The sequence below is a fragment of the Xylocopa sonorina genome, chromosome 12 (genome assembly GCF_050948175.1).
Source record: "Xylocopa sonorina isolate GNS202 chromosome 12, iyXylSono1_principal, whole genome shotgun sequence".
In the NCBI taxonomy this organism is placed as follows: Eukaryota; Metazoa; Arthropoda; class Insecta; order Hymenoptera; family Apidae; genus Xylocopa; species Xylocopa sonorina.
Genome location: NC_135204.1, coordinates 5,197,821 through 5,221,827, shown reverse-complemented (window position 1 = coordinate 5,221,827; position 24,007 = coordinate 5,197,821). Strand labels below are relative to the sequence as shown.

The 24,007-nt window shown below is 35.9% G+C and overlaps 2 protein-coding genes across 6 annotated transcripts in view; both read left to right on the top strand.

Annotated features, from left to right (window-relative positions):
* The window catches only part of Pns (DENN domain containing pinstripe), a 32,466-nt gene extending 19,648 nt beyond the window's left edge, over positions 1-12,818 (top strand). Inside the window, exons 3-21 of one of the 5 annotated variants that reach the window (XR_013102588.1) lie at positions 627-847; positions 2,612-2,806; positions 3,511-3,982; positions 4,626-4,762; positions 4,837-5,024; positions 5,294-5,469; positions 5,997-6,208; positions 6,332-6,538; positions 6,903-7,077; positions 7,186-7,450; positions 8,155-8,262; positions 8,935-9,193; positions 9,286-9,553; positions 9,914-10,226; positions 10,350-10,526; positions 10,673-10,883; positions 10,957-11,174; positions 11,278-11,621; positions 11,746-12,818. Coding sequence is in view for 3 of the 5 variants with exons in the window: in XM_076905903.1 (XP_076762018.1) it covers positions 627-847; positions 2,612-2,806; positions 3,511-3,982; positions 4,626-4,762; positions 4,837-5,024; positions 5,294-5,469; positions 5,997-6,208; positions 6,332-6,538; positions 6,903-7,077; positions 7,186-7,450; positions 8,155-8,262; positions 8,935-9,193; positions 9,286-9,553; positions 9,914-10,226; positions 10,350-10,526; positions 10,673-10,883; positions 10,957-11,146 (3,774 nt within the window). In the remaining 2 variants the exon portion in view is untranslated. Of the gene's footprint in view, positions 1-626; positions 848-2,611; positions 2,807-3,510; positions 3,983-4,625; positions 4,763-4,836; positions 5,025-5,293; positions 5,470-5,996; positions 6,209-6,331; positions 6,539-6,902; positions 7,078-7,185; positions 7,451-7,556; positions 7,587-8,154; positions 8,263-8,934; positions 9,194-9,285; positions 9,554-9,913; positions 10,227-10,349; positions 10,527-10,672; positions 10,884-10,956; positions 11,175-11,277 lie in introns of all 5 variants that reach the window. The other 4 variants (XR_013102589.1, XM_076905904.1, XM_076905903.1 and 1 more) reach the window with 4 other exon arrangements.
* Positions 12,819-17,893: 5,075 nt separating this feature from the next.
* On the top strand, positions 17,894-20,848 carry LOC143429669 (HAUS augmin-like complex subunit 3). Its single transcript, XM_076905354.1, has 9 exons — positions 17,894-18,186; positions 18,331-18,549; positions 18,891-19,077; positions 19,136-19,374; positions 19,450-19,578; positions 19,657-19,996; positions 20,078-20,307; positions 20,386-20,554; positions 20,629-20,848. The coding sequence occupies exons 1-9, from the start codon at positions 18,005-18,007 to the stop codon at positions 20,773-20,775; spliced, it is 1,842 nt and encodes a 613-aa protein (XP_076761469.1). The 5' UTR covers positions 17,894-18,004; the 3' UTR covers positions 20,776-20,848.
* The last annotated feature ends 3,159 nt before the right edge of the window (positions 20,849-24,007 follow it).

The window sequence follows — 24,007 nt, the reverse complement described above, 5'->3', positions numbered from 1 at the left end:
CTGAAGAAATTCTTGAAATTTTACCATCAATATAGAAACTAGAAATGATTTTAATTTTAAAGAAATTTTGTACTATTTACAGGACTACAGATACAATTATTGATAAAAAGCGTAGAGTAGAATATCCACTATGGAACAAACAATATAATTGCCTGAAGAAACCTGATAATTCGCGTATTCATTATATTGAACAGTAAGAAATACGTCTGCCTATTTCAAAAAACCAAGAGAAAAGAAGAAAAAGATTGTTAGATACGTTTCAGCTGAGCAGACCAAACATTGGTCCGTTTCGTTTATCATTTCAATCACGCGACGCGGAATGGTTTCACCCAAAAACCCTTTTCACACGAAAAGGAAACAGCAAAGCTGTACTTTCCGGTGAACACTAATAGAATCACTAGGACGTAAAATCATAAGTGCGAGATACTCGAGGTACAGCGGAGTTAGGGGCACGCTGTTCGCGATCAACGTTATATAGGTGGCGCTAGGCGCGTGTCCCACTTGGCGGAAGGCGAAAAGAACGGGATGAGAGGCGAACTGAAAGATGGGACAAAAACGAGAGTAGTCGGAGAAATGAAAAGGGGCGTAACGTGCGTCGTCTGTTCATTAGATATTCAATCTTGCAGCTCTGCCTGCCGAGCGGCCTGAGATTCCGAACTCAAAAACACTCGGTGGAACCGACGTTCCACTCGTTCGTCCTCACGAAGCACGACGGGCATAGAACCTACGGGTTCAGTCTTGTTTTCTACGAGGAGTGCCGGAATCGGAAGATATGCGCGGCTATGCAAACCCTGCAGGCGATGCACATCACGGAACTGAGCAGCGGCCAAAACGGTACACCGCCAACGTGAGTCTCCTTTGGTACTATTTACTCTCTTCGATCCTTAGACCTGAAAAATATTTACGCACACCACACTCGATTCGCGGACGAATTGTTGCAATTGCAATTGAAGCATCAATTTCGAGAATTACAAATTCAATACTTCAAGAGAAAGTCTTTAAGAGAATTCAATACTTCAAGAGAAGTCTTTCAAGAGAAAGGAAGTATGTAAAATTTTCAAAATTTTATACATCTTGTTTTATGAATTGAAATGAACAATTTCGTATAAATCTTTGCAGATCGTGTTTGGACAAAAATAATCTATGATGTATAGAATACCAGCCAGTAATGATACAAAAATATCTAAGACAGATTCGTACTTAAAAACGTGAATATATAAACTCATCTTGGATCTAAACGTCACCTTCTTTACCGACCGTCGTACAGATGGATCGAATATTCTTCGTCCACGCTGCGAACGATTCTTTATCAATCTTTTTTAACTGTATTTTGAGAGTTGATATCATGCAACTTTGATATTTTATATACAGTTAGCACTCGTATAACACGATAATTAGGTTTCTAAAAACGACATGTTATACGAAGTAAAGAACTAGTACAAAAAGCAGATTACGTTCTAAAAATGAAACAATCATATTACTATATCTTTATTAATTAAGAGAAATGTCTATATAAAAGCAATTTTCATTAAAAGTATTACATATTAATATATTATAAATAATATTCGTCATGGCTATTAAGCGCCACTAATCGAGGGCGTTTTCTATTTGATAAGAAACTCTCATCCTCTTAACTTTCCTCAACATTGTCTCAAGCTGTTTGCTCTACTTTCTTTTGCAACATTTCGCGTTGTACGAGGGTTTTTCTCAATTTTCGAATCGTATTACACCAAGAATTGCTCGCAGTTAATTAACTGTAGGCGTTAAGTCCTCGATTATATATTTCAGCAATTGCAATTCAATGATATTACTTATTCGATGATGGCTTGGAAATTTGTAACAACTGCAATTATCTATGAAAGTGGAACGTGCGTTCAATGGATTTGAAGTAGCCATTTATGAGATTAAAGCAATTACGAAAGTTGTCAGTCCCGCCTGGTACAGATACGAAGGGAAACACATCATGGACTGCTTTCGGATGCGGAACGTATCTGAAAATATAAATCAGAAGCTCTTCTTTCGGAGAATAGTCCCGTCTAAATAATCGAGCAGGCATAGTGTTATCGATTTATAGGGACATTAAATTTCTACTTGCTCGAATAATCGCCGTTCTATTTTAACTGCTTTGCATTGTACATGCTGAATTGTCCCTTGCAACTGGTTTAAATTTGTCGGGATAATTTTACTTATTTAACATCTTGACACAGAAAAGACGGACAAATAAAAGTACGCACGAAGAATAAAACCTGTTATATTACACAAGCATTGTATTAAAAAAAAGATTACTTCGAAACTTAAGAAAAATTGCTTGCCTATTAAACTAAATAAAAATGTTCAACAGGAGATTCAAAATATTCACCAAACGCGATAGACTTGTTGAATAGCTTTGTTATAAAATGAAATTGTTTCGAAGCAAAGGAAAAATTTCTTTTATTTTTTGATTCAACGTTCTCTTTGAACAGCAGAGCTTCGCAAATGGAAATGTGGAACAATAAAGCTTTAAAAATCTGACTTTAGATATATTTTAATTCCTGAATTTTTTGAGATAATGATTCAGTATGTCGTGAAATGAAGGGATGTGCGTGTAGGTACAAGAAAAATCCGTTTGCAGGGTAAGGAAAGGCCAGGATGGGCACAACACGCGATCGTTGCCACGGCATTTCAAGCTATCAGCGCATTCACCAGGTGCTGCGTTAGCCTACTACGACTCGACCAAAGACAAGTTGCTAGTGACTAAATCGATATCCTTGCTATGCCAGCAGCCTTACCTCCACGCCGCGAAAACGTTCCTCACTAATCTCTACAAGTAAGCAACCGTCGTCTACACTCCAGATTATCATCTAAACCTCCCGCCGTTACCACCTGTTCCGCTAATGTGGGAGATCCGTGACAAAGCACTGTTGCCTCTGCAAGGAACTTCGGTGTAACTCATCCCCAGTGGCGTGAAATTTTCCTCGATGGCATCTCGCGATTGCATCTTCCTCGGGAAGATCGGGAAGAATTTTTTTTAGAATTCGTTTCATTACACTTGCAAGAAAGTCGGATCTCTCTCGAGATTCGAAATTCTTCGGAGAAGTTTAACAAATCGCCTGCGTAATGAATAATGTAAAATAATAAATCATACAGAGTGTACGCATCTAACATTTATATAAAAGATAGAAATCTGTGTTTATTAGAATTGTTCTTTTCTCTTTTATTAAGAACGCGCTGTGGATATTGTCTTGGTATATTAAAGATCTCTTTAAATCTCCAAATTTAAATTCAATATTCCAAAGTAGCATTCTGCACATTTCTCATGAAAAATTCCAAAGAATCCAATATCAGAAACAAATATTCCCAAGTACAACCCTCCCCTTTATTTCTTACCCCTTCTAAATTCCCAATACATAATCTCACCCTCTACACCCCTTGTTTCCTTCAAAACATCCCATAATCAATGTAACCCACTGTAGTAAAAAAAAAAAAAGAAAAGTGAATACATTATAACGCTATAACGATTCACATTTCCAGATGTGTTCCTAGACATCCAGGACCCGGCCTCAGCTTGGAGTCGTACGTGTACAACCTCCTGTACAACGTGCCGGTACCATTGCCAGGGAAGTCGTTGAAGTTCTTCGTGCCGAACGACGAGCCGGCGAAGTCCCCGTTGGAGTTGGTCATCCATCAGCCGACGCCGTCGCAGGAGCTACCGATGCTAGATTACCCCCTGAAGGACATGTTCACGTGGCTTGGCGCCGATTGCGTGATACAGTTGTTCACCTGCGTCCTGTTGGAGAACCAGGTGTTGCTAAGGAGCACGGATTTCCACAAGCTGATGGTGGTGTCCGAGTGTATCACCGCGCTCCTCTTCCCGTTCTCCTGGCAGCACGTCTACGTGCCCATATTGCCGGCTAGCCTGCATCACTTCTTGGACGCGCCAGTCCCGTTCATAATGGGCCTGCACGCGCAGAGCGAGGGGGGTATACTGAAAATCGCCAGCGAAGTGAGTGCTCGTCGACAGTTGGAATCGATGTCGAAGGAACCGTAGAAATAGAAATGTTACATCGTTGATTACATTCCATCGTGCGTTTGAACAATATACTGGCTTTTAATCGTGGCGTATTACGTTGCTCGCTTCACTGAATAGAACTAGGAACGTCTCGGTAGCGGGGATCATAAACGAGTATCTATCGTGGAAATCTCTGTATAAGCAACTTTCGAATATTTATCGAATACAACAAAGGAAGCGTGCGCGTTCCAAGTTTATTTTGAGAAAAAAAAGAGGTTTCGAAATTTTCTGAAAGGAAAAGTAGAACGGTATCAGCGGATAGGAGATTTAGTTAGAAAAAATTTCTTTGACTGCGATGATTAATAGATAAGTATATGTATGGGTGATTCTTGTGTAACGCAATGATTAAGTTCCTCTGTGCTGCTATGTTATCTGAATTTATGTTACACGAAACTAGTAATTAGCAAATTAACGACTACGCAGTATTTGAAAATTCCTATTATTGGAGATCTTCCAGATTCTTTGATTGCGTTAGAGCGGTACCGTGTTATACAAGGTTCGCTTGTATTTAAATTTCCTTCGATTTTTTTCTTGTACTCGAAAGAAACTAATTTTACGTATTAATTCTCGATTGCAGGCAAATCTTTGTTATGTAGATATAGATAAGCAAAGTAGCCAATTTCCGGAAGAGTTACCTGTATTCCCGCATAAAATGCAATTTATCGCTGAGATCAAGGCTCTCCTAAACAAGTACAAAGTACCGCACACAGGAAAGTAAGTTGGACAGCCGCAGCCATGCCCGTCGCGCTCTTTACTTTCAATGGTTGAAGTTGGAATTGGATTTTCAGGACTGACAACATGGTCATAAATCATTACAACGGTGACATCATGACCAGCAGTTTGACGCTTCCTGGTACTGGATTTCATCTTCCTCGTAGAAAACACTCGTTGCACGACGTTTTGGACTGGGATCGACCGGAACCAACTCCGCAATCAGATCCCTTGCAAAGGATTTTAGATATCACTAAAAGGACAGGTAAACGTCGTTCAAAAGGCACGCATAATTCTCTCCTTCACGCAGTTAGGGATAATCCATTGTAAGATTTAAAAACTAATAGCGAGGAGAAAAAGTAAAAAAGAAAAGCAATTAGATTAATAACATCGATCAGTATGTACAAGTTTTTCTAATCCATGATAATGAATTGTAAAAGTTATTGATTCAAATGTAAATTAAATGCAATTCGTACTCCTGGTAAAAGAATAATCGTGTCAATTATTTTTGCTTACTATTCATTTTTATTGTAGAGGTGAACGTGGAAGATATTGATTCTGTAGAAGACAACGTCAAGGAACGGGAACTCGCACCTCAAGAGGAGTATCAAGAGACGCTTACGTTTAACAATGCCATTAGGGAGATGTTTTTGAACCGTTTTGTACAGATTTTTTCTAGTTACGAACACTTCGTTATTCAGCCTAGTCAGGTGCGACAAAAAATTTATATACACTCGTCCTTCCAAGCACTTGGTGGCTTTTGTGCATGACCTTATTTTATAGGATCAAAAAATGATCTCTTATAGCGTCCATCTAAATTATTGAATTTCAGAGAAAATCTTAGTGCTAAATAAATTTTTTTTTTTGCCATGGCAAATTCCATTTACGGGATTTTAACTCCACTTAAATCAGGAGGCGAGTGTATTACGTGCACTACTGCTCATAATTATTCGAACTATTTCTAAAATTCATAGACATTGCAGCAATAACTTACATTTAAGAGCAGAACCGTTTCAAATCTACCGTAACAGCCGCAGTTGCGAGAGACCTCGAACTTGAGGTCGTGACCCCTTATCTTCCTTACCACGCTTACGTCACGAATAGCTATGCATACTATGGACTTAGTGGTAGTCATCTACGCTTGTATTTTTCGAATACTTAAGAGCAGAACTGTATTCCTTTTAATATAAAATTATGTTTGAAATAAAAAGGAAGATAAACGAAACGTGTGTTTCAGGACAAAGACGAATGGTTGAATAACAGAGACAGTATGCATGTTTTTGATAAGGCCACGTTTTTATCCGATCAACCGTCGCAGCATTTGCCATTCTTGTCAAGATTTTTAGAGACACAAATGTTCGCCTCCCTCGTCGACAGCAAAGTTATGTCAACGTGGAGTGAACTTGATTTTAACATACGAGTTTTTGATCAAAGAATCTCTTTGTTGAGGTAAATCTGAAGAATACCATTTATTTTATGTTTGTCTGCTTAAAAATATTTGTTTTCGTTATTGCAATTTATTTTACGTTAGAGTAGAATTAAAAAAGAGATTCATGCTTTCATTTTTGACAGAAAAAAAATTGGAGAGGGTATTACAAGATCAACGCGTTACGAGTCCTGTACGAGTATAGAAGAATCGCAGAAAGTGTTGGAGCAGAGATTAACGAACGTGGACTTCGAAACGAACCCACCAACTGAAATTCTTCCCCACAGAGCCGCCTATTTCCGAAGTTTTCCTTTATTAGACAGCGTTGTTTTAAACAAGGAGCCGGCTCAAAGGTGAATACTTTGAATAAATATATATTTTCCACATAGTCGAATCAAATCGAGAAATGTTAAATTGAAAAACATAAATTCATTGAAAATTTATTATCTCATTTCCTGCTTCACGTGTAGCATTCTTCGGTAAGAACTTATATCTATAGAAATAATGTAGTATTATTGCATGTTTGTTTTCTATAAAACTATATTGTAACATAATATTATTAATGGCAATTTTTATTTTATATATCTAGATACACTTATTTTGTCCAGCAAATTTTTTCTTTCGATTTCGTGTGTAATACTTTTAAGTAACAAATTCTTAACATCGTGTTAATTTACTTGCGAAGTATGATTGAAACCGATATTTTATTCACGACAGCAGTCGAAAGGGCCAGACTCAATGGAAGTACAAAATGAAATCGATGGAAACGAACGGGAAAGCTCCAGCGCCTCAAGAAACTCAGTCTCCACGACCTCAGACCAAGCTTTCCGCAGACATGAGTCCAGCATTGATCGCGCAAGCTAATTGGAAGTTTGTCGAGAAGTTGCTCAAGGTATACTTGTACAAACTAAAAATGAAACGAACCAAGCTACGGTCGATGTGCATATTTCTTCTATCCGGTAGCAAGAAGTCATATTAATCGCTTCTGTATCGCTTTAAGGACTGCAAATCGAAAACGAAGAGGATGCTGGTATCAAAGATGGGTTCGGAAGCGGTCGCGTTGGGACACGGGGGCGAATCGTTGTCCGATGTCGAGGAGAACACGCTAGTCGCCAGTCTCTGTGATCTGTTAGAGCGAGTATGGAGTCACGGATTGCAAAACAAGCAAGGGAAAAGCGCCCTTTGGTCGCATCTCACCATGTACCAAGCGCTAGAAGAGTGCAACGACCCAGACAAACCCATAGCTCCCAGTTTTCTTCCTCCTGGTAAGTTAGTGCTAGCCACGTCACGCGTTAATATCGTTTATACCGTCGCACTTTCTCATCGAGAATACACGACATTCACGGAATTCCATCGTATTTGGAAATGCAGCGTGGTGCTTGCTGCGGAAACGACCCGATTGTACGTGTCTTATTTTATTTCAGATAAACTGTTTAAAGTAGAGATTAGTTTCTCATACGTAGATACTCTGCACTGTGCTAGTTGTAAGTGACACATTAATCATAAATAGTTACTTACTCTGACTCTACATGTTTTCCGCTAAGATCAGCGAGTATGTTTGCAACGCTAATCTCAAAAGAGTGTCAGTTTCGTAAAGTCACGTAGTTTAAGTTAAGTAACATTTTGCTATTGCGAGGTTTAATTTAAAACGTGCAGTATGATCAAATTATTTATTTGTTTGATTCAATTCCTTTGTCTAATGTTTCTTCTTTTTCCTTAATTTAATTTGTTATATGAGTTTACTAGCAACTCAGAAAGTAACGAAACAAATTGTATTAAAATAAAAGCGATATTTTTTAAGGAGACGAACAGTTTTGTTCTTTCTTCATTGTAATAAAATGAAATATTCTGCTCTATTACAATTGAAACAATTGCATTCTGAGTTGCGATATTATTTAAAATGTGTAACAATGTTTCGTTTGCGTTTGATTTTTATTATTTCTGTTTCATTCTCTTGTGTTGTAAATAGCCAAGAAATCGCCGAGTAAGTTATTTGGATTACGGGACCGTTTAGTTTCATCTTTAAAGAGCAGAAATATATTTGAAATTGCTTCTTATATCAAGGAGAATTTTCATGGTAAGCCTTATTTGCTGGCTTGCCGTAGAAATGTACATTTGGTTTTTCTTCTAACTTCTATTTTTATCATTTAACAATTATTGCGAATGCTAATAAATCGCATGTGATTTGACAATGTTATTCTGGAAAATGTCGCAAACAATTCATTACCATGCATTAAACATTTTGGTATCATAATCATGTAATGTCCCAAATTGTTTTCTGGTCATTTGCTAGAGTTGCACTCTAACTTGAACGTAGAACTTTGTATGATCAGCATGTAGAACTTGATTGTCTTAGAAAAAAAATTGATTTTTCCCAAAAATGGAAACATATTTTCTACATGGAATGCAGAAGGCGAATGGTTCACTCATAGTGCATTTATTGTATGTTTATAGCATACAACTATCATTTGCATGCACCGTTAGAGACATCCTTGCAGCAGTGTGAAAAACGAATGTTAATCAGTTTAGGATGTATAACTTTTAACTTGAAGTAGTAGAATGGTTTATATATAAGGAATTTAAGGTACAAAAAATGATTTTGCACAATTTAAATTTCTCATACAATTCTTTATATGAATATCTTTTTTATGCCTTCACTTCCTTATACTTTTGTATACTTTACTTGTCCAAAAAATACCTTGTGCATATTTATTGCTTTATTCAATTGTGCATTTAATGCCAACAACAGATCTACCAAACTTGGCGTTGGAGATCGATTCACCCACGCGTGGTACGGACAAGCACAAGTCTCCTGGTGACAGAAAGATCGGCCCTGAACACTTGAGGCCTCTGCCTGACTCGTTGCTCTTCGACATTCGTAACATCCAGGCGATGACTGACATCAAAACGCACATTGGATACGCCAGAGCTTGGGTTAGACTGGCGCTGGAAAAGAAGCTTCTTTCTCGTCATCTAAAAATTCTATTATCAGATACAAGACTGTTAAGGTACGCCATTGCGAGAATCAGAAAAAGATCGACGGAGAAACTATATTTCTAAATTGTGGAATCAATAATCTATTGTAACGTTTTATTTTTAGAAGCCAGTATAAACGCTTTGCTTTCCTACGCTGTGAGGAAGAGAAGGAACAATTCCTGTACTATCTGTTAACACTGAATGCTGTGGATTACTTCTGTTTCACTAACAATTATGCGACCACAAAATTGCCATACAGGGTTGTCATATTTCCTAGTCGAAAGGCTAGTGCAGCTACAACTTCAGCGAACAGTTGGATCGCAATCTCTGGTACGCTTTGCGAGACAAACCCAGTACCAATCCCCAAGGGAGCATTGGAATTCGTGTTCCACGTACGTTTTTATGCATTCATAATCTACATTCAGCAGTATAACGTTTCATAATTAGTTAAACATTCATATTCAAGTCCAGTCTTTTCTGAGAACGAATTCTAAAATGAATAGATATTATTCAACTTTTTATACTTCCTTTTTTTCACGCACAAGCATTACTTGTTGGATGTTCTACTACTTGCAGAACACCTTGTACAACTACACTTGCAATAATAACAGTATACTGCAATTTTATGCGAGTCGAGCGGTACATTATCAGTTCTGAGGCTGTGGTGTGGCTCACCTAGATATTCTCACAGTGAAACCACTGCATTCCAAGCGGTTAAGGATCTGTGCATAATCTGGCAATTTTTATTCCAGCATAAGAATCTAGGCGTGCTCTCTACGTTACGCATAGGTCACGACAATACAGGCCTCTCGCCTAAATGGATGGTGGAACACGTTGTAGTGAGAAACGAGGTCACAGGTCACACGTTCAAGTTCCCCTGTGGTAGATGGCTTGGTAGAGGTATCGATGACGGATCTACCGAGAGATTGTTAGTTGGGGCCTTGGTGCCGCGTAGTATCGACAGCGAGGAATTGGTCGAGACGTGTTCGACGCCACCAAGATGTAGATCTCCTAGCATACCTAGACGTCCGATATTATCTCAAGTCGAACTGCAACATATGTTGGGTAAATGTTAACAAAATGTTCATTTTTTAACTGAAAAAATCAATATATGTCTTGCATGTATTAGAATTGTATAAGACTAAATTGTTGAGATCTATGTTATAGAAAGTTCATGTAATTTCACAGGAGAGTCTGTAAACGCGATTGTCAAGTTCCACTATAGAAGAGAATGCCAGGACGGATCCCTGACTGCTCTGCTCTGTGGAGAAGGTGGTCTTGTGCCATCGTTAGAACAGATATTTTTATTTGGATTTAAAAATCAAAGGATATTTGGCAGGAACTTCTACGTTTGGGATTACCTCTGTGAGTTACGCATTTTCAATGACAAACGAAACTATCGCCGTGAAAAATTGCAGATGTTTATAAATTTATAAATAATTTTAATGTACAATACGTGACAATTCTAAAAGCATCAGTTTCATAAGGTCATTACGTTCGTCTATTTTCAGTGCGTGTAAAGGAGAACTTTGAAATTTCACTGTTGGAGGAAATGGACGAGTATTCGCAGAGGCTAAATAGAGACAGACGGATTCACACGCTGAACAATCAAAGATTTGCAACGTTGCGATGTTATTGTCATCTAATCGATCAGATTAATATGTTCAGTCAGACGCTCGGTAAAGATGGGAAGTTCCAATTGTTCATTTGTTTAGCAGCAAGGTAAACTTGTAATTTTCATAGTTGGTTCAAATGTTTGTTGACTATGTTCTAAAAAATTTCATTGCTATTTCAGAGAGCAGCTTCTTCATGCGATGCTTCGGCCAATGAGCGAAGCGCGCTCCACCGCGGATATGTACGAGGAGAATTCGTTTTTAAGGAGTTCTACATTGTTGAATTTCCTCGTTCACATTCTAGAACCACTCAGTGAATTTCACATTGTTCTTGAAAAGAGTTTGACTCATGGAATTTCTAGTATATGTTAATTCATCATGAACATTCCACGTAATTAGGTAAGATGTATTTTAAACTCGAATCCTATCTGTGAATCGTAGCGTACAACGACGTGCCATCCGATTGACGCTTTTGATTAGCGGAAAATAATTTCCTTACAGGAATACGTTTCTTTGAAGCGGCACAATTTATCAAATTCTAAATAATACAAAACGGAGAAAGAGGATAAATGTTAAAAAGGTGGCGAAGAAATGAGGAACTTTCTCAACGGGAAAGAGAAACTATTATTAAGGAGCTAAGAAGAATTTAATAATGCAAATGAAGACTGTTATGCAGATGTAAAATAGCCGTTTTTAGATGAAAAATTATTCGACAAAAAAAAAAAGGTTGACACACTCGAGTGATAATGAACGCATAGATCTTGCCCTGTTCTGACAGATTACGATATTAATAAGAAAATAAGAGTTCAGCGCAAAGACAAAACGATCTAATCTCGCCTGTCTTGCCGTAGGTAATTTGGTAGGAAATCAAGCTAAGTTTGTTGAAACTGACGTATCGTGTACCAAAGATGTGATCCTATTAGTTATTACTATTAGTATTATTGATACCGTCATTATTATTAAGGATTTAGTTTTTTTACAGTCTTTGTCGTAAGAGCGGATGAAACGTTTAAGGTGCGTGCAAGCAACGTATATCGCAGTCAGTAATAAGTTAGACGAGATAAAAAACATCAATTTTATATGTTCCATTATTTATCAGTCCCAATGGAATTACGAATCATAGAAAGTATCATTTTATTTGAGATGAAATCGGAATTTGAATTATAGATGCCGATTTTTTTTAGCAGCTATATTTATAATTACATTTCAATGATAGGTAAAGGAACAATTGTATTGATGCTTCGTTGCATTTATTCGTTGCTTCTAGAGTTGAATACAAATGTAAAAAGTATTACATATACGAAGAATTTTTAAAAGAAATCGATAAAAGAGCTCTGTATTGATGTAAAAGAATCAATATCCGGAAACATCGATTCAAAATCAACATCTTTGAACTTAGAGTATGAAAGAATCTGCCTTATGTTAATCTCGAACTACCAACAGTTACACGAAATCACATCGCGTACGTAAAAGTCAGTATGCGAGCCATGGAAGTGCGTGAACTACGAGAAATCTTTCCAGTTTCAACGCATTGTTTTTGTATACTTGAGCTGCTTGCACCTCTATCCAATACTCTTCTTTTTTTTCTTTGATGAATGACCGAAATGACAATTTTTTATTTTTAATAACTATTTTTTTTTTTACCAAAAATCAATGGATTTTATCGAAGTTTCTTTTTTATATTAAAACATCCTCTCTATATACTATTTAGCATAATATAATTAATACCTTTTTGTTAAAACTTGAAATTCAACTGCGTTGGCATTCGAGTTTATCCAAATCGAAATTGGTAGGACCTAATAATAATATTGTCAGAAACGTTTGTGTGCATATTTGAGAAAAAAAAAATGGACCAAAAGATTCAATCGTTTCTTACGAGTTTTGAAGCGTGGCAATTCATTTTTAACATGCAATATTGCATTATTGTTGATTGTTCTTCGAAGTTTTAACATGCAGTACTGGGAACGTTTACTGTATCGCCCAAATATCAAACGCTTTGTCACACGTACCTCCATCGTTATTACCACTTAAGAAAATGTATTTTGTCTATTTTATTTTGGACACGAAGGATCCGTTAATTTGGTGAGAATAAGCTGGACATACAAATCATGTTTTTGTAAACCACATTCTCAGATAGTAGTGCGCATTTTGTAAATTTGGGCGATACAGTAAATGGTAGGACGTTTTGTAAGTAACCATCGATTTTAAAGAACAGTAGGAATGTTTGAAGAGAATAATTATAAGACACGGAGATATATATATTTGCAGAACAAAATACGTAAACGTCATAATTTGTCCAGAATCCGTAGAAACTTAACTAACGAACAAGTTAGTATTCGTGAAATACTAAAAAATTGGAGCCCTTTCGAAATGTTCAACGTTATGGGAAGTGCGTATAGACTTTTTATGATCAACTGTATATATTTTCGTGTCTTCTAATCTTTTTGCAATTCTCATCTTCCTTCTCAGAATGGTTACTCTCTTTTTAAGACGCCTTGTACGTTCAGTACTGTACTCGATAACAGGGATAGACCGATTACTCTACTGATGTTTTGAGGGAATATAGCTTCGAGAGTACAATTTTACCGCTAGCATTTCACAGACATTGAAGTAACACGATCCATAATTAAGGACTCGTTCACATTATTAACCAGCGTGTTACTGTTCATCCATCTTTAAAGCGCGTGTGAATAACTTCCAACCAGATTTAATGTTCCACCGATTTTTGTATGCCCTATAAAAATTCGATTTCTCAAGCAAACTTAACTATATTGAGTTAAATACAAATATATTAAGTTCGATTTTATATGTAAAAGGAAAAGAAGTGACTGTAACTTCTTTCATTTTTATTGTAACATATTCACTTCTCCTGAGAAATATGTTTCTGATTATTTTCGTTTTACTAGAATCTTCTTGAAGATTGAGAGAACTATGAGGCATGAAATTCACACGTGCTTACCGTGTACATTCGTGACATTGATATTAACAAATAATTCACTGCGAGTCATTCGCGTCTGTGGCCAAATTTTAAAATATACAATACTCGCATTTCACATTAATCTGTGGATGTAAAACTCTTTGATTCTGAACTCTACTAACACATTGCTTATCGATTGATCCATTCGAGCTGTTCATTATTATAAAGAGTGTTCGTGAATATTTTTATTCTGTCATTTTAATTAAAAATTTATGAACATTCAGCTGTATAATATTCTTGTCTCGTCTTAATTATAGAGAACATTGATGGAATTTGTTCCTATGATAATCCAAGGAGTATTTTATACATCTTTTATAAATGTTTTATGTCTCTTTACAGACCACATAGTTAAATACTGTATTATCATGTAGCTATCTAAAAATTTTCTTCTACCAAGTAACTTTTAGATGAGAAGCAATGTGTTGGTGTGTGAGAAGAGAAATTAATGAAAAGAGGAATAGGAGAAGCTGTAGAATCTGTTAACTGTGTATCAGTTGTTTCACGAACAGCCGGCATTTATATTAAACTATTCATTTGTTAGTTAACTATGTTGCTGTATGTTGTTGATCAAATTAATAACGAAATACTCGCAATTACGATCTGGTAAACATTTTTGTTACATCTTTTTTTTAGAGAAAAGTGAAAATGAAATTACGTTTCATGGTAGTTTTAAACGGATTATTGTACATTTTGTTGTTCTAACAATAATCGCGTTTAGATAGAAGGGAGAAGAGATAGTTTTATTCTAGATAGTCGTAAAATGTGCATTGTAATCGTTTTGTTGTTAGACTGAAGGATAATGTGTTGCATTTTATTTGATTGTACTCTGTTTTATATCGCAGCTGTGTGTCTTGCGCCACTCATGTTGAAGAAGAAATGGGATTTTAGTTCTCTTTTACAATATTCATTTTGTACAATGGGAGTAATTATTTTTTGAACGTAGTTGCCAATGTTTGTAGCAAACATTTTCTTAAAGTCATATCATCGAAGTTTATGCTACCTATCGTTTGTGATCAGCACAAACATGTAGACACAGGGAATGTAAGTTTTGTAACGCTGTCAGAAAACACTTCAACATGGGGGTGTTCGCGCGCATCTGTTCACCAATACTCAAGTAATAGATAAGTTGGTACGTGAGCTTTGATTTGAAAATTGGAAGTCATGTCCATCTGATCACGATCCATGCCCGATCGGTTCCTCATCGCGCGAAGCAGATACCAACATTTACCAAGTTTGTATATAAACGAGAAATTTCAAAGCTTGATGTAACGTATAGAATCTTTTACAAGACGACCGTCATATAACATAATTGTATATATACGAACTGTAAAACAAAATACTATAGTACTGTACAGTAGAATAAAGGATTATCAAAATGGAAGGATTTTAGTCTTATACTTCGTTGAGATTTGTGTATACAATCTAATTTAGTATTAATTTGAAATTGAATAACAGGGTCCTTGGACTAATTGCATATCATTAGCATTACAGGTGAAGTGCAGAAGAAACGCACGAGGCTTTATCAATCAATCAGTGGATTTACACTTGGCTTGGGAACTTCAGAACTGCTTTACCATCAACTTCTTCAGTACTATTGAAGTCACCAATTTGCAGGATTTGTAATTCAAAGAGGAATTAGTACAAGGAATTAATAAACTAATGGGAAATTTACGTAATTACGCATGAGAAGGACTACCAATTTCTGAAGCAGTGGTCACTATCTCCTTCACCAGAGCAAGGAAGAACTTTGGGAAATAGTTTAATTAATATTATACAATACCTCTACACATTTATATCATATGCTTAGATAAGTTATAGATGTAAGATGAATTGTAAATGAGTTTATAACAATAATTTACAACAATTAGCTTGTAGAAACACTTGTATATCGTTCAGAAGTTAAAATAAACGTTTAATAACTGTTAATCAATTGTTTAATTAATGAACAACCCGTCCAGTAATCCTATAATGACCAATCCCAATCCTTAAACGAGGAAATACTCGTAAATATAAGTCCTGGTACCGATATAATGACGTCTAAGTTCGAATTTTGGCGCCTGGTATTGTAGGCTTTCGCTAGTTCCTGGAAAATGACGTCACATGCCAGTAATGGCAAAATTCCTGGAATTCTCGATGACGTCATTTCCAAGAAGTGGCACTATTCGGATACCTCCTATGACGTCATGTTCTCCTGATACATTGTCGATTTTTCGAACAAAATCCTGAAAATCCGACTTTGTATCAGGAGAACATGACGTCATAGGAGGTATGCTTGCCACTTCTAGGAAAATGACGTCACTTCCAAGAATTGCTAAAATTCCTGGAATTCTCGATGACGTCATTTCCAAGAAATGGCACTATTCGGATACCTCCTATGACGTCATGTTCTCCTGATACATTGTCGATTTTTCAAACAAAATCCTGAAAATCCGACTTTGTATCAGGAGAACATGACGTCATAGGAGGTATGCTAGCCACTTCCAGGAAAATGACGTCACTTCCAAGAATTCCCGAAATTCCAGGAATTCTCGATGACGTCATTTCCTAGAAGTGGCACAATTCGGATACCTCCTCATATGTCATGTTCTCCTAATACAAAGTCGGATTTTCAAGATTTTGTTCGAAAAATCGGCAATGTATCAGGAGAACATGACGTCATAGGAGGTATCCGAATAGTGCCACTTCTTGGAAATGACGTCATCGAGAATTCCAGGAATTTTAGCAATTCTTGGAAGTGACGTCATTTTCCAAGAAGTGACAAGCACACCTCCTATGACGTCATGTTCTCCTGATACATTTGCAATTTTTCGATCGAAACCCCGAAAAATCGACTTTGTATCAGGAGAACATAAGTAGTGAGGAGGTATCCAAAAGTTCCACTTCTTGGAAATGACGTCATCGAAAATTCCTGGAATTTTGGCGATTCTTGGAAGTGACGTCATTTTCCTGGAAGTGGCAAGCACACCTCCTATGACGTCATGTTCTCCTGATACATTTGCAATTTTTCGATCGAAACCCCGAAAAATCGACTTTGTATCAGGAGAACATAACATGTGAGGAGGTATCCCAATTGTGCCACTTCTTGGAAATGACGTCATCGAAAATTCCTGGAATTACCGATACCTCCTATGACGTCATGTTCTCCTGATACTTTGCCAATTTTTCAATCGAGAACCCTAAAAATCGACTTTGTATCAGGAGAACATAAGTAGTGAGGAGGTATCCGAAAGTGCCATTTCTCGGAAATGACGTCATCGAGAATTCTAGGAATTTTGCCAATACTGGCATGTGACGTCATTTTCCAGGAACTAGCGAAAGTCTACAATACCAGGCACCAAAATTTGAACTTGGATTTCATTATATCGGTAGCAGGACTTATATTTACGAGTATTTCCTCGTTTAAGGATTGGAATTGGTTATTATAGGATTGCTGGACAGGTTATTCATTAATTAAACAATTGATTAACAGTTTTTATACGTTTATTTTATCTTCTGAACGATATACAATGTGTACAAGTGTTTCTACGAGCTAATTATTGTAAATTATTGTTATAAACTCATTTACAATTCATCTTACATCTATAACTTATCTAAACATATAATATGAATGAATAAAGTAATTGTATAATTTTAATTAAATTATTTCCCAAAGTTCTTCTACGTATCGGTTCGATAAGGCAAGATTAGGTTCGGTTTTATTATTCAAAATGATAATAATTCAATTTAATTATTATATATATATTATATTATTTAATTTATTATAAATAATAATTTAATAATTAATATTATCCAGAACCCAACCTAACCGTGCCTAATCAAACCTCTATCGAAGCGGTTCCAGCAGCAAAAGATGCGCCAGAGGACGCTTCTTAAAATGGAAGATTCAAATATGGCGCTATAAATAAAAAGAAGAAAATGAAAATGGTTTACAAACAGGTCATTTGAAGTATTTCTAGGAGATACTAACAGGTGTATGAAAAGCAAAAGGAACTGTAATTAATATAATATAAACATGTCGCCCAATTAATTCAGAGATTCCATACACTTAATGCCATTATTCTTTCTTCAGGTTCAAAACTTGCTTTTATCCAAGTTCAGAGTGTAGGATGCTCCCTCTATGTCCGATTACTTCGTACTAAGTTTTATTTGAGTTGACTCCATTCGTTGTATTCGAGTGCTCAGGTCATGTTAGGTCCTTTAAACGTCCGATTTTGAATTTCTGCTGACAGTTTTCAATAAACTTTCAGTGAAACATGAGTGTTTCTGGTAAAATTTTGTTCGATAAATTTCGAAGTTTACGTCTGGAACTTTCGAACGTTGTTACACCGGAAGTACTGGACAAAGTTTGTGAAAAGCCTTCAGTACAACCGTTTTTAAAATGGTTTTGCGAGAATGTAAATAATGTCAATATTTTATCCAGCGAGGATGTACAAATGTAATAATACACTGTTATTTATGAGTGAATAAAACAATACTATTGAGATATTTTCTATAATTAATTGTATATACTGAATATTTTAAATAAAAAGAAAACTACATTAATTACAATGAAGTTTAGTCTCAACAATTTGTATTTCAGAAAAAAGAAGCTACAGGAAACGAACGAATGGTTAGAAGGACCTGAATTAGATAATGCATTGGAAGAAGCTACTAGAGATTACCCGGATCTATTAAAAATCACAGATTCCAATGGTACAAATATTAACGATTTATATGCCGAATTTGAGACATTGAAAGAGTCATGTAAAGAAGATGAAAGTTACATTTGTACTTTACGCAATGGAATTCAGAATTTAAAGTAATGTAATTGTTACGTATATCTTTATTAACACTTTGACTGCCACGCCAAAATTACATGTTTCGTTCAGAACGCAACGGGAGTCCTCCTACTATTTAAAGCATATAATGGCAGAATAAAAATAAATTAATGATATAAGATAAATTTTTAATTGTTCAATAAGGCACTTTTTATTTCAAAGTATCTTCTATATATCGGCCATATTCAAAATGTGTTAACTATCAATTGTCATTCATTTTTTACAATTGAAAAATAGTGGCTGGTCATATATGACCAACATGGCAGTCAAAGTGTTAAGATGAATTTTATACCACTGTAATGCAAATGAAATACATTTATAGAAAAGTAGAAGCCAAATTAGACGAAGACATAGAGAAAGAAGAGGAGCTTCTGGATAGAGAAAAAATTGAAGCAGACAAAGCTTACAAAGAATGTTCTGCAATTCTCACAGAATTTAACACGCGCAATCATGAATTTTTTAAAGAAGTTGAAAGTCTTTTAAATGTTTATGCGGATGCAGCTGAAAATGTGGGTAATTTTAATTAATACTCTATAATTTGCAACGGTAATAGTATTTGATTTGTAGAAAGGAGTGCCAGTACTATGGACACAGATGCCATTGGAACTTTTCACTAAAAACATTGAATTATATAATCGTTATATAGATGTTTATATAAAACAACAATTTGAAAACATGCATAAAGAAGAAGAAGAAGAAGTGGCAGAAGAAGAAATTGACTCTAATTGTGTTGCTCTAACTGAAAACAGTAACGCAAAGCGTATAGATAATGAAAAATTGCAAGAACTGGCGCTATGTAAAACAAAGTGATTATATATTTCTAAACTATATATTTCATGTGTTTTAAAGGGCATGTAGTGTGTTTATATTTAATTTTATAGTTTGATTGATGCAAAAATGGAACAGATTTTGGCTAAAGTGCAAGAGGAATCGTATATGGCGATGTTTAATCATGTACAAGATATATACAATTCAGGAAATTTAAAAGTGCCAAGACATTCTGAATTAAGGTATTTGAAATTCCTATTATTGTAATTGGTATCTGTAAACATATGTGAACATTATTTTTATTCATGTACAAATATTAGGGTAGAAATCGCTGAATTAACTAAAGAAAGAGATTTTTTGGAAGAGACCGTCTCATCGTTACAAGAGTGTCAATTGTCAGAAGTAGTGCATGCGTTTTCAGAAATGGAAATAAATAAAGTCTTGGTAGAAGATGCTCGTGCGAGGCTTGAACGAGCGCAACATCATTTAGAAAAGCTTAAGAAATTACTATCTCTCGTGCGAGAACACGGTCACGTGCATACTGACTTATTATGTATGCTGATGTCGATGCAACGACATCGTCTTAAAGATATCGCCGAATTTATAGCGGATGCTCGCCACTATTTAACAACAGAATATTTATTGTCTTCTACAAGATGTGTGAGTAATTTAAAGGAACCACTACCTTGCGCATGTGTACCCACTAATTGTTTTTAGTAATCTAGTTTTGTTTGTATACAGGAAAAAATGCAGCAACAACAAAACGAGTACTATACTGCTGTATTATCTTCACCAAACACTCACAATTCATTCCATAAACTTTTTACTTCCATGATATGCAATGGTGATGATGTACAAGACTTAAATTCTGCGTTAGACAAATACAATGATCTGTTAAGTGAAAATGAAGCCAGAAAACATTCTATATTGAAAACTTGTTTAAATTCTAAAATTCAGAAATTAAAAATGCTGTAAGTATTATTACTGCTTGGATAATAGTATAGTACTTGAAATTAATGTTATAGAACTATTAAAATATTTCAATTTAGAGAAAATGAAGTAAACGCGCAATATGCAAATGAAATTCAGAGAGACCCGACACACACATTTATACCAATTTCTTTCGACATTGAAACTTGTCACAACGAGGCACTTGATAGTTTGCAGAAGATACAAACTGATTTAACAAGAATGAGAACTCAAATGAAAGAGCGATTGGTAACTCGAACAAATATATTTATATATATAAACTACTTTTATGGTCGTGTAATAATTCAAATCTTTTATTGTAGAAGGCAAACGTGGATCTTGACAGAGAAACAACTATACTTTGGCAACGATTTTTAGCCGATCCTGATACATTAAGGAGAACACATAAGGAAATAAAGCAAATGGCAAATAAATCTTGTTTTACCGATACTTTAAAAGATGAATTATAATTATTTTGTAATTTTAATATCATTATAATACTACTGAAAATAAATGTCTTTTACAGAGAAGAAATAGAAAAAATGTTCATTGTAAATTGCTTGATAATTAATATAGTAGTAGCATTTAGAATATTGTGTTATAGACCCTTTTTGGAGATACTTTAATATTTCTAAAGTGTCATTTTAAATATTTTATTTTGATTAAGATAACGACATTTCTTGTTTTCCTTTTCGTAAAGTCCATATTGCAATTTCCAAAATCTATGTTAGATTTTAGAGAATGCATTATGGATTCCGATTTTAAATTCACAACAACTTGTGGCGCCATCTATGCGAAGAAAGCTCAAACTAATGTTCACCAGTTTGTGTAGAGATGGCGCCACAATCGCGTGGTAGTTTACTTCGCTGTCGATAACGATGTTTGACCAGTTTGAGCACTTTGTGGAGAGATGGCGCGACGTGTCATACCTAGTGTACTTCGCTGTCGATAATACTGTGCGATCAGTTTGAACAATCTTCACGAAGATGACGCCACTAGTTGTTTGCTACTTCAGTGTCGATAACGATGTACGCTACTAAACTACGCTACTAAAGTAAAGCTTAACATGTAAGAAAAATCGCAACTTGTATATACTGTTAATAATATAGGTTAAAATATTATTTACTTACATTAGATAACGATGTTACTGTAATAATGGAATAGATGGAATATTTTTTTCATACCTGATACAATTATTTTAATTTTTCCAATTACCACAACGTGTAAATTATGTAATTAGTAACTATTTTTGTTGCAAATAATTGCTGAGCACGAACACCTTCATATTGCACTATTATTGTTCTTCTTCTACTTGATATACTGTTACGAAATTATAAGAGAAAATGACAACACCCCCCTCTGACTCTTCTCGCGTCGACGGACGGCGCGCGACTGGCGCGCCGACTTCGAAGCGCGTCATATAACCTATCCCCACTCCTCAAGCAAGAACTTACTTATATTCACACTTTTCTTTCCAATATATTTTCCAATACTTTTCATCACGTATTGACATCTTAATTGCACTCGCATTAAGATATCCAATATCTAAATCGTTGCGCTGTGTCAACGTACACAGATACGAATAATTTTCAACGACGAAAAGACCAAAAGATATGAGAAATGAACAAGGCACGTCTTACGACCTGTATAAAATACTAATACTTTATTTTTCAATCGATCGTGCGTCGCACTACGCACAATGGGATATGTACAAAGACCATAATCGTACCGGCTCCTATCCCGCCTGGTACAACTTGGATTGCGCGTCTACCGATTAAAGATCATGTTTTACCTGCTAGGTTTAAAAAGTAACGCATAAGTATGGTTATTGCATCCATCTTGTTTTCTCGCAGTTCTCTTCTCTCATTCATCTCCACGCTCTTTCGCCGCGAGTGAGGTTTAACGAAAAGAAAAAAAAAAGAAAAACAAAAAAAAAAAGCTACACATGCTGTTTCGAGCGATGTATACGGTGCCTGAGGTATATCAGTGGTATGTCTATTGCGTTGCTTTGCCTTAAACGAAAGGGGTCGGGTGTGAACAGCTGATGGAATTATACAAAGTGACAAAACAACGATATGGGAATCGATGCGAGCTGATCTCGTCGAACGCGTGCGTTTTCTATCGTTCGTCGAGTCTGGCAGTGAATCCCCGTCAAGGAGAAAAGATGCAGGTTCCATTCATTCGTAGCGCGTTCGAAACGCGCGCGCGGGTCAGGTTATGGATGCGCAGAGGCGGACTGCGCATAGCCGCGGAATTCGAACGAATGGTTTCGCGCTCGCATCGAATGGCGGGAAGTATGACGGGCGAATAGGGTGCTACCCCTGTTCCCCCAACTATTAGCAATAGTACAAGATCAAAAGGAATCGCTGTGACGCTGGTTACAAGATTATTTTCTCGTTCGTTAACGGTAGAGAAGGAAATAGGGTGTCGCAAGCTCGTCGTGTTCTTACAAAGCTAAAACAGGGGCGGAATAACGGGGTTGTTCGATTGGAACGAGACGCGATTCAGGAACAGGCTCGTTAATTAAAGTCGCTGCTCCTCCACGAATTTCGTTTTATCGGGGTTGGCGGCTGGTTTCAACACTACCTCTTTCCTTTAATTTGTAAAACAATAAAATTATCTAAAACGCTTTTGTAAATGTTTGTTAGAAGACCATTGATGGTTTATCTTCTCGAGATTCGTCCATTGTTTTCTTTATCGAATTCAAGATATCTAGTTATGTAAATAGATTGGAAAATATTATTGAACTAGTGTGAAATTAAAATATGAACACAAAGGTATTGAAAAATTAACAGGATTATAAAATAAAGAGGAGAATTAGAAGAGTAAATGCAAATTAAAAAAAATCTCAGTCTGAACATAAATGCTGGATATTAGACAGAATTATCGAACCTTCAAAAGCGAATGAAAGAACTATTTTTTATGAAAGGCTGCATGCAAATAAATAAATATAAATGATAAAATCAAAATGAACGTAATCAACTCTAGAATCTCTCTTAATTATAACCAAATATAGTTTGTTAAGGATATAAAAATCTAATGATTAAGTACAATTATGTGAAACGAACGAATTATAGTGATAAATCTCCCATTCAGAAATAACTAAATTATTCCTGTTTACTGTATTTTGTAGTATCTCTTTTTTATTCAAATTGACGCTCCAATTTTCTTCACAAATTTTGAAGAGTAACTCCAAAAGAAGAAAATTGGGTTTCAATTTTTCTAGAGTGAACGAATAACTTCGAAAGAAGACACATGCAATAGAGATAGTCCTCTATTCATCCCTCAAACGTGCTTAATAATTTCTCTTCCACGTTTCCCTCTTCTGGGGTGAAACAAAAATACGATTGCCCCTTGAAAATCATTTCTCTTGGTATGATTACAAAAAAAAAAAAATAAATTCTTTCAATGGACGACTCTTCGAAAGATCTAAACACCAAATAAAAGAACAGACTTTCATTAATGCCACCCCGATGGAACTCGTGAGAGAACCCTCGATCGAGGAACCGCCACTTCCGGCACGCAATTGCTCAGCCTCTAGTTCCGATGCGTCCCTCCTCCGTCTCTCGACAATAATCCCATTCTTCCAAGGTACACAATGATACGTATTTGAAATATACAAATATATAAGTGCGTGCACAAAGTACGCATTATCGTACGCTAGTAGTACAAGTATGAAAAAGATCAGCCATGCGTACACCA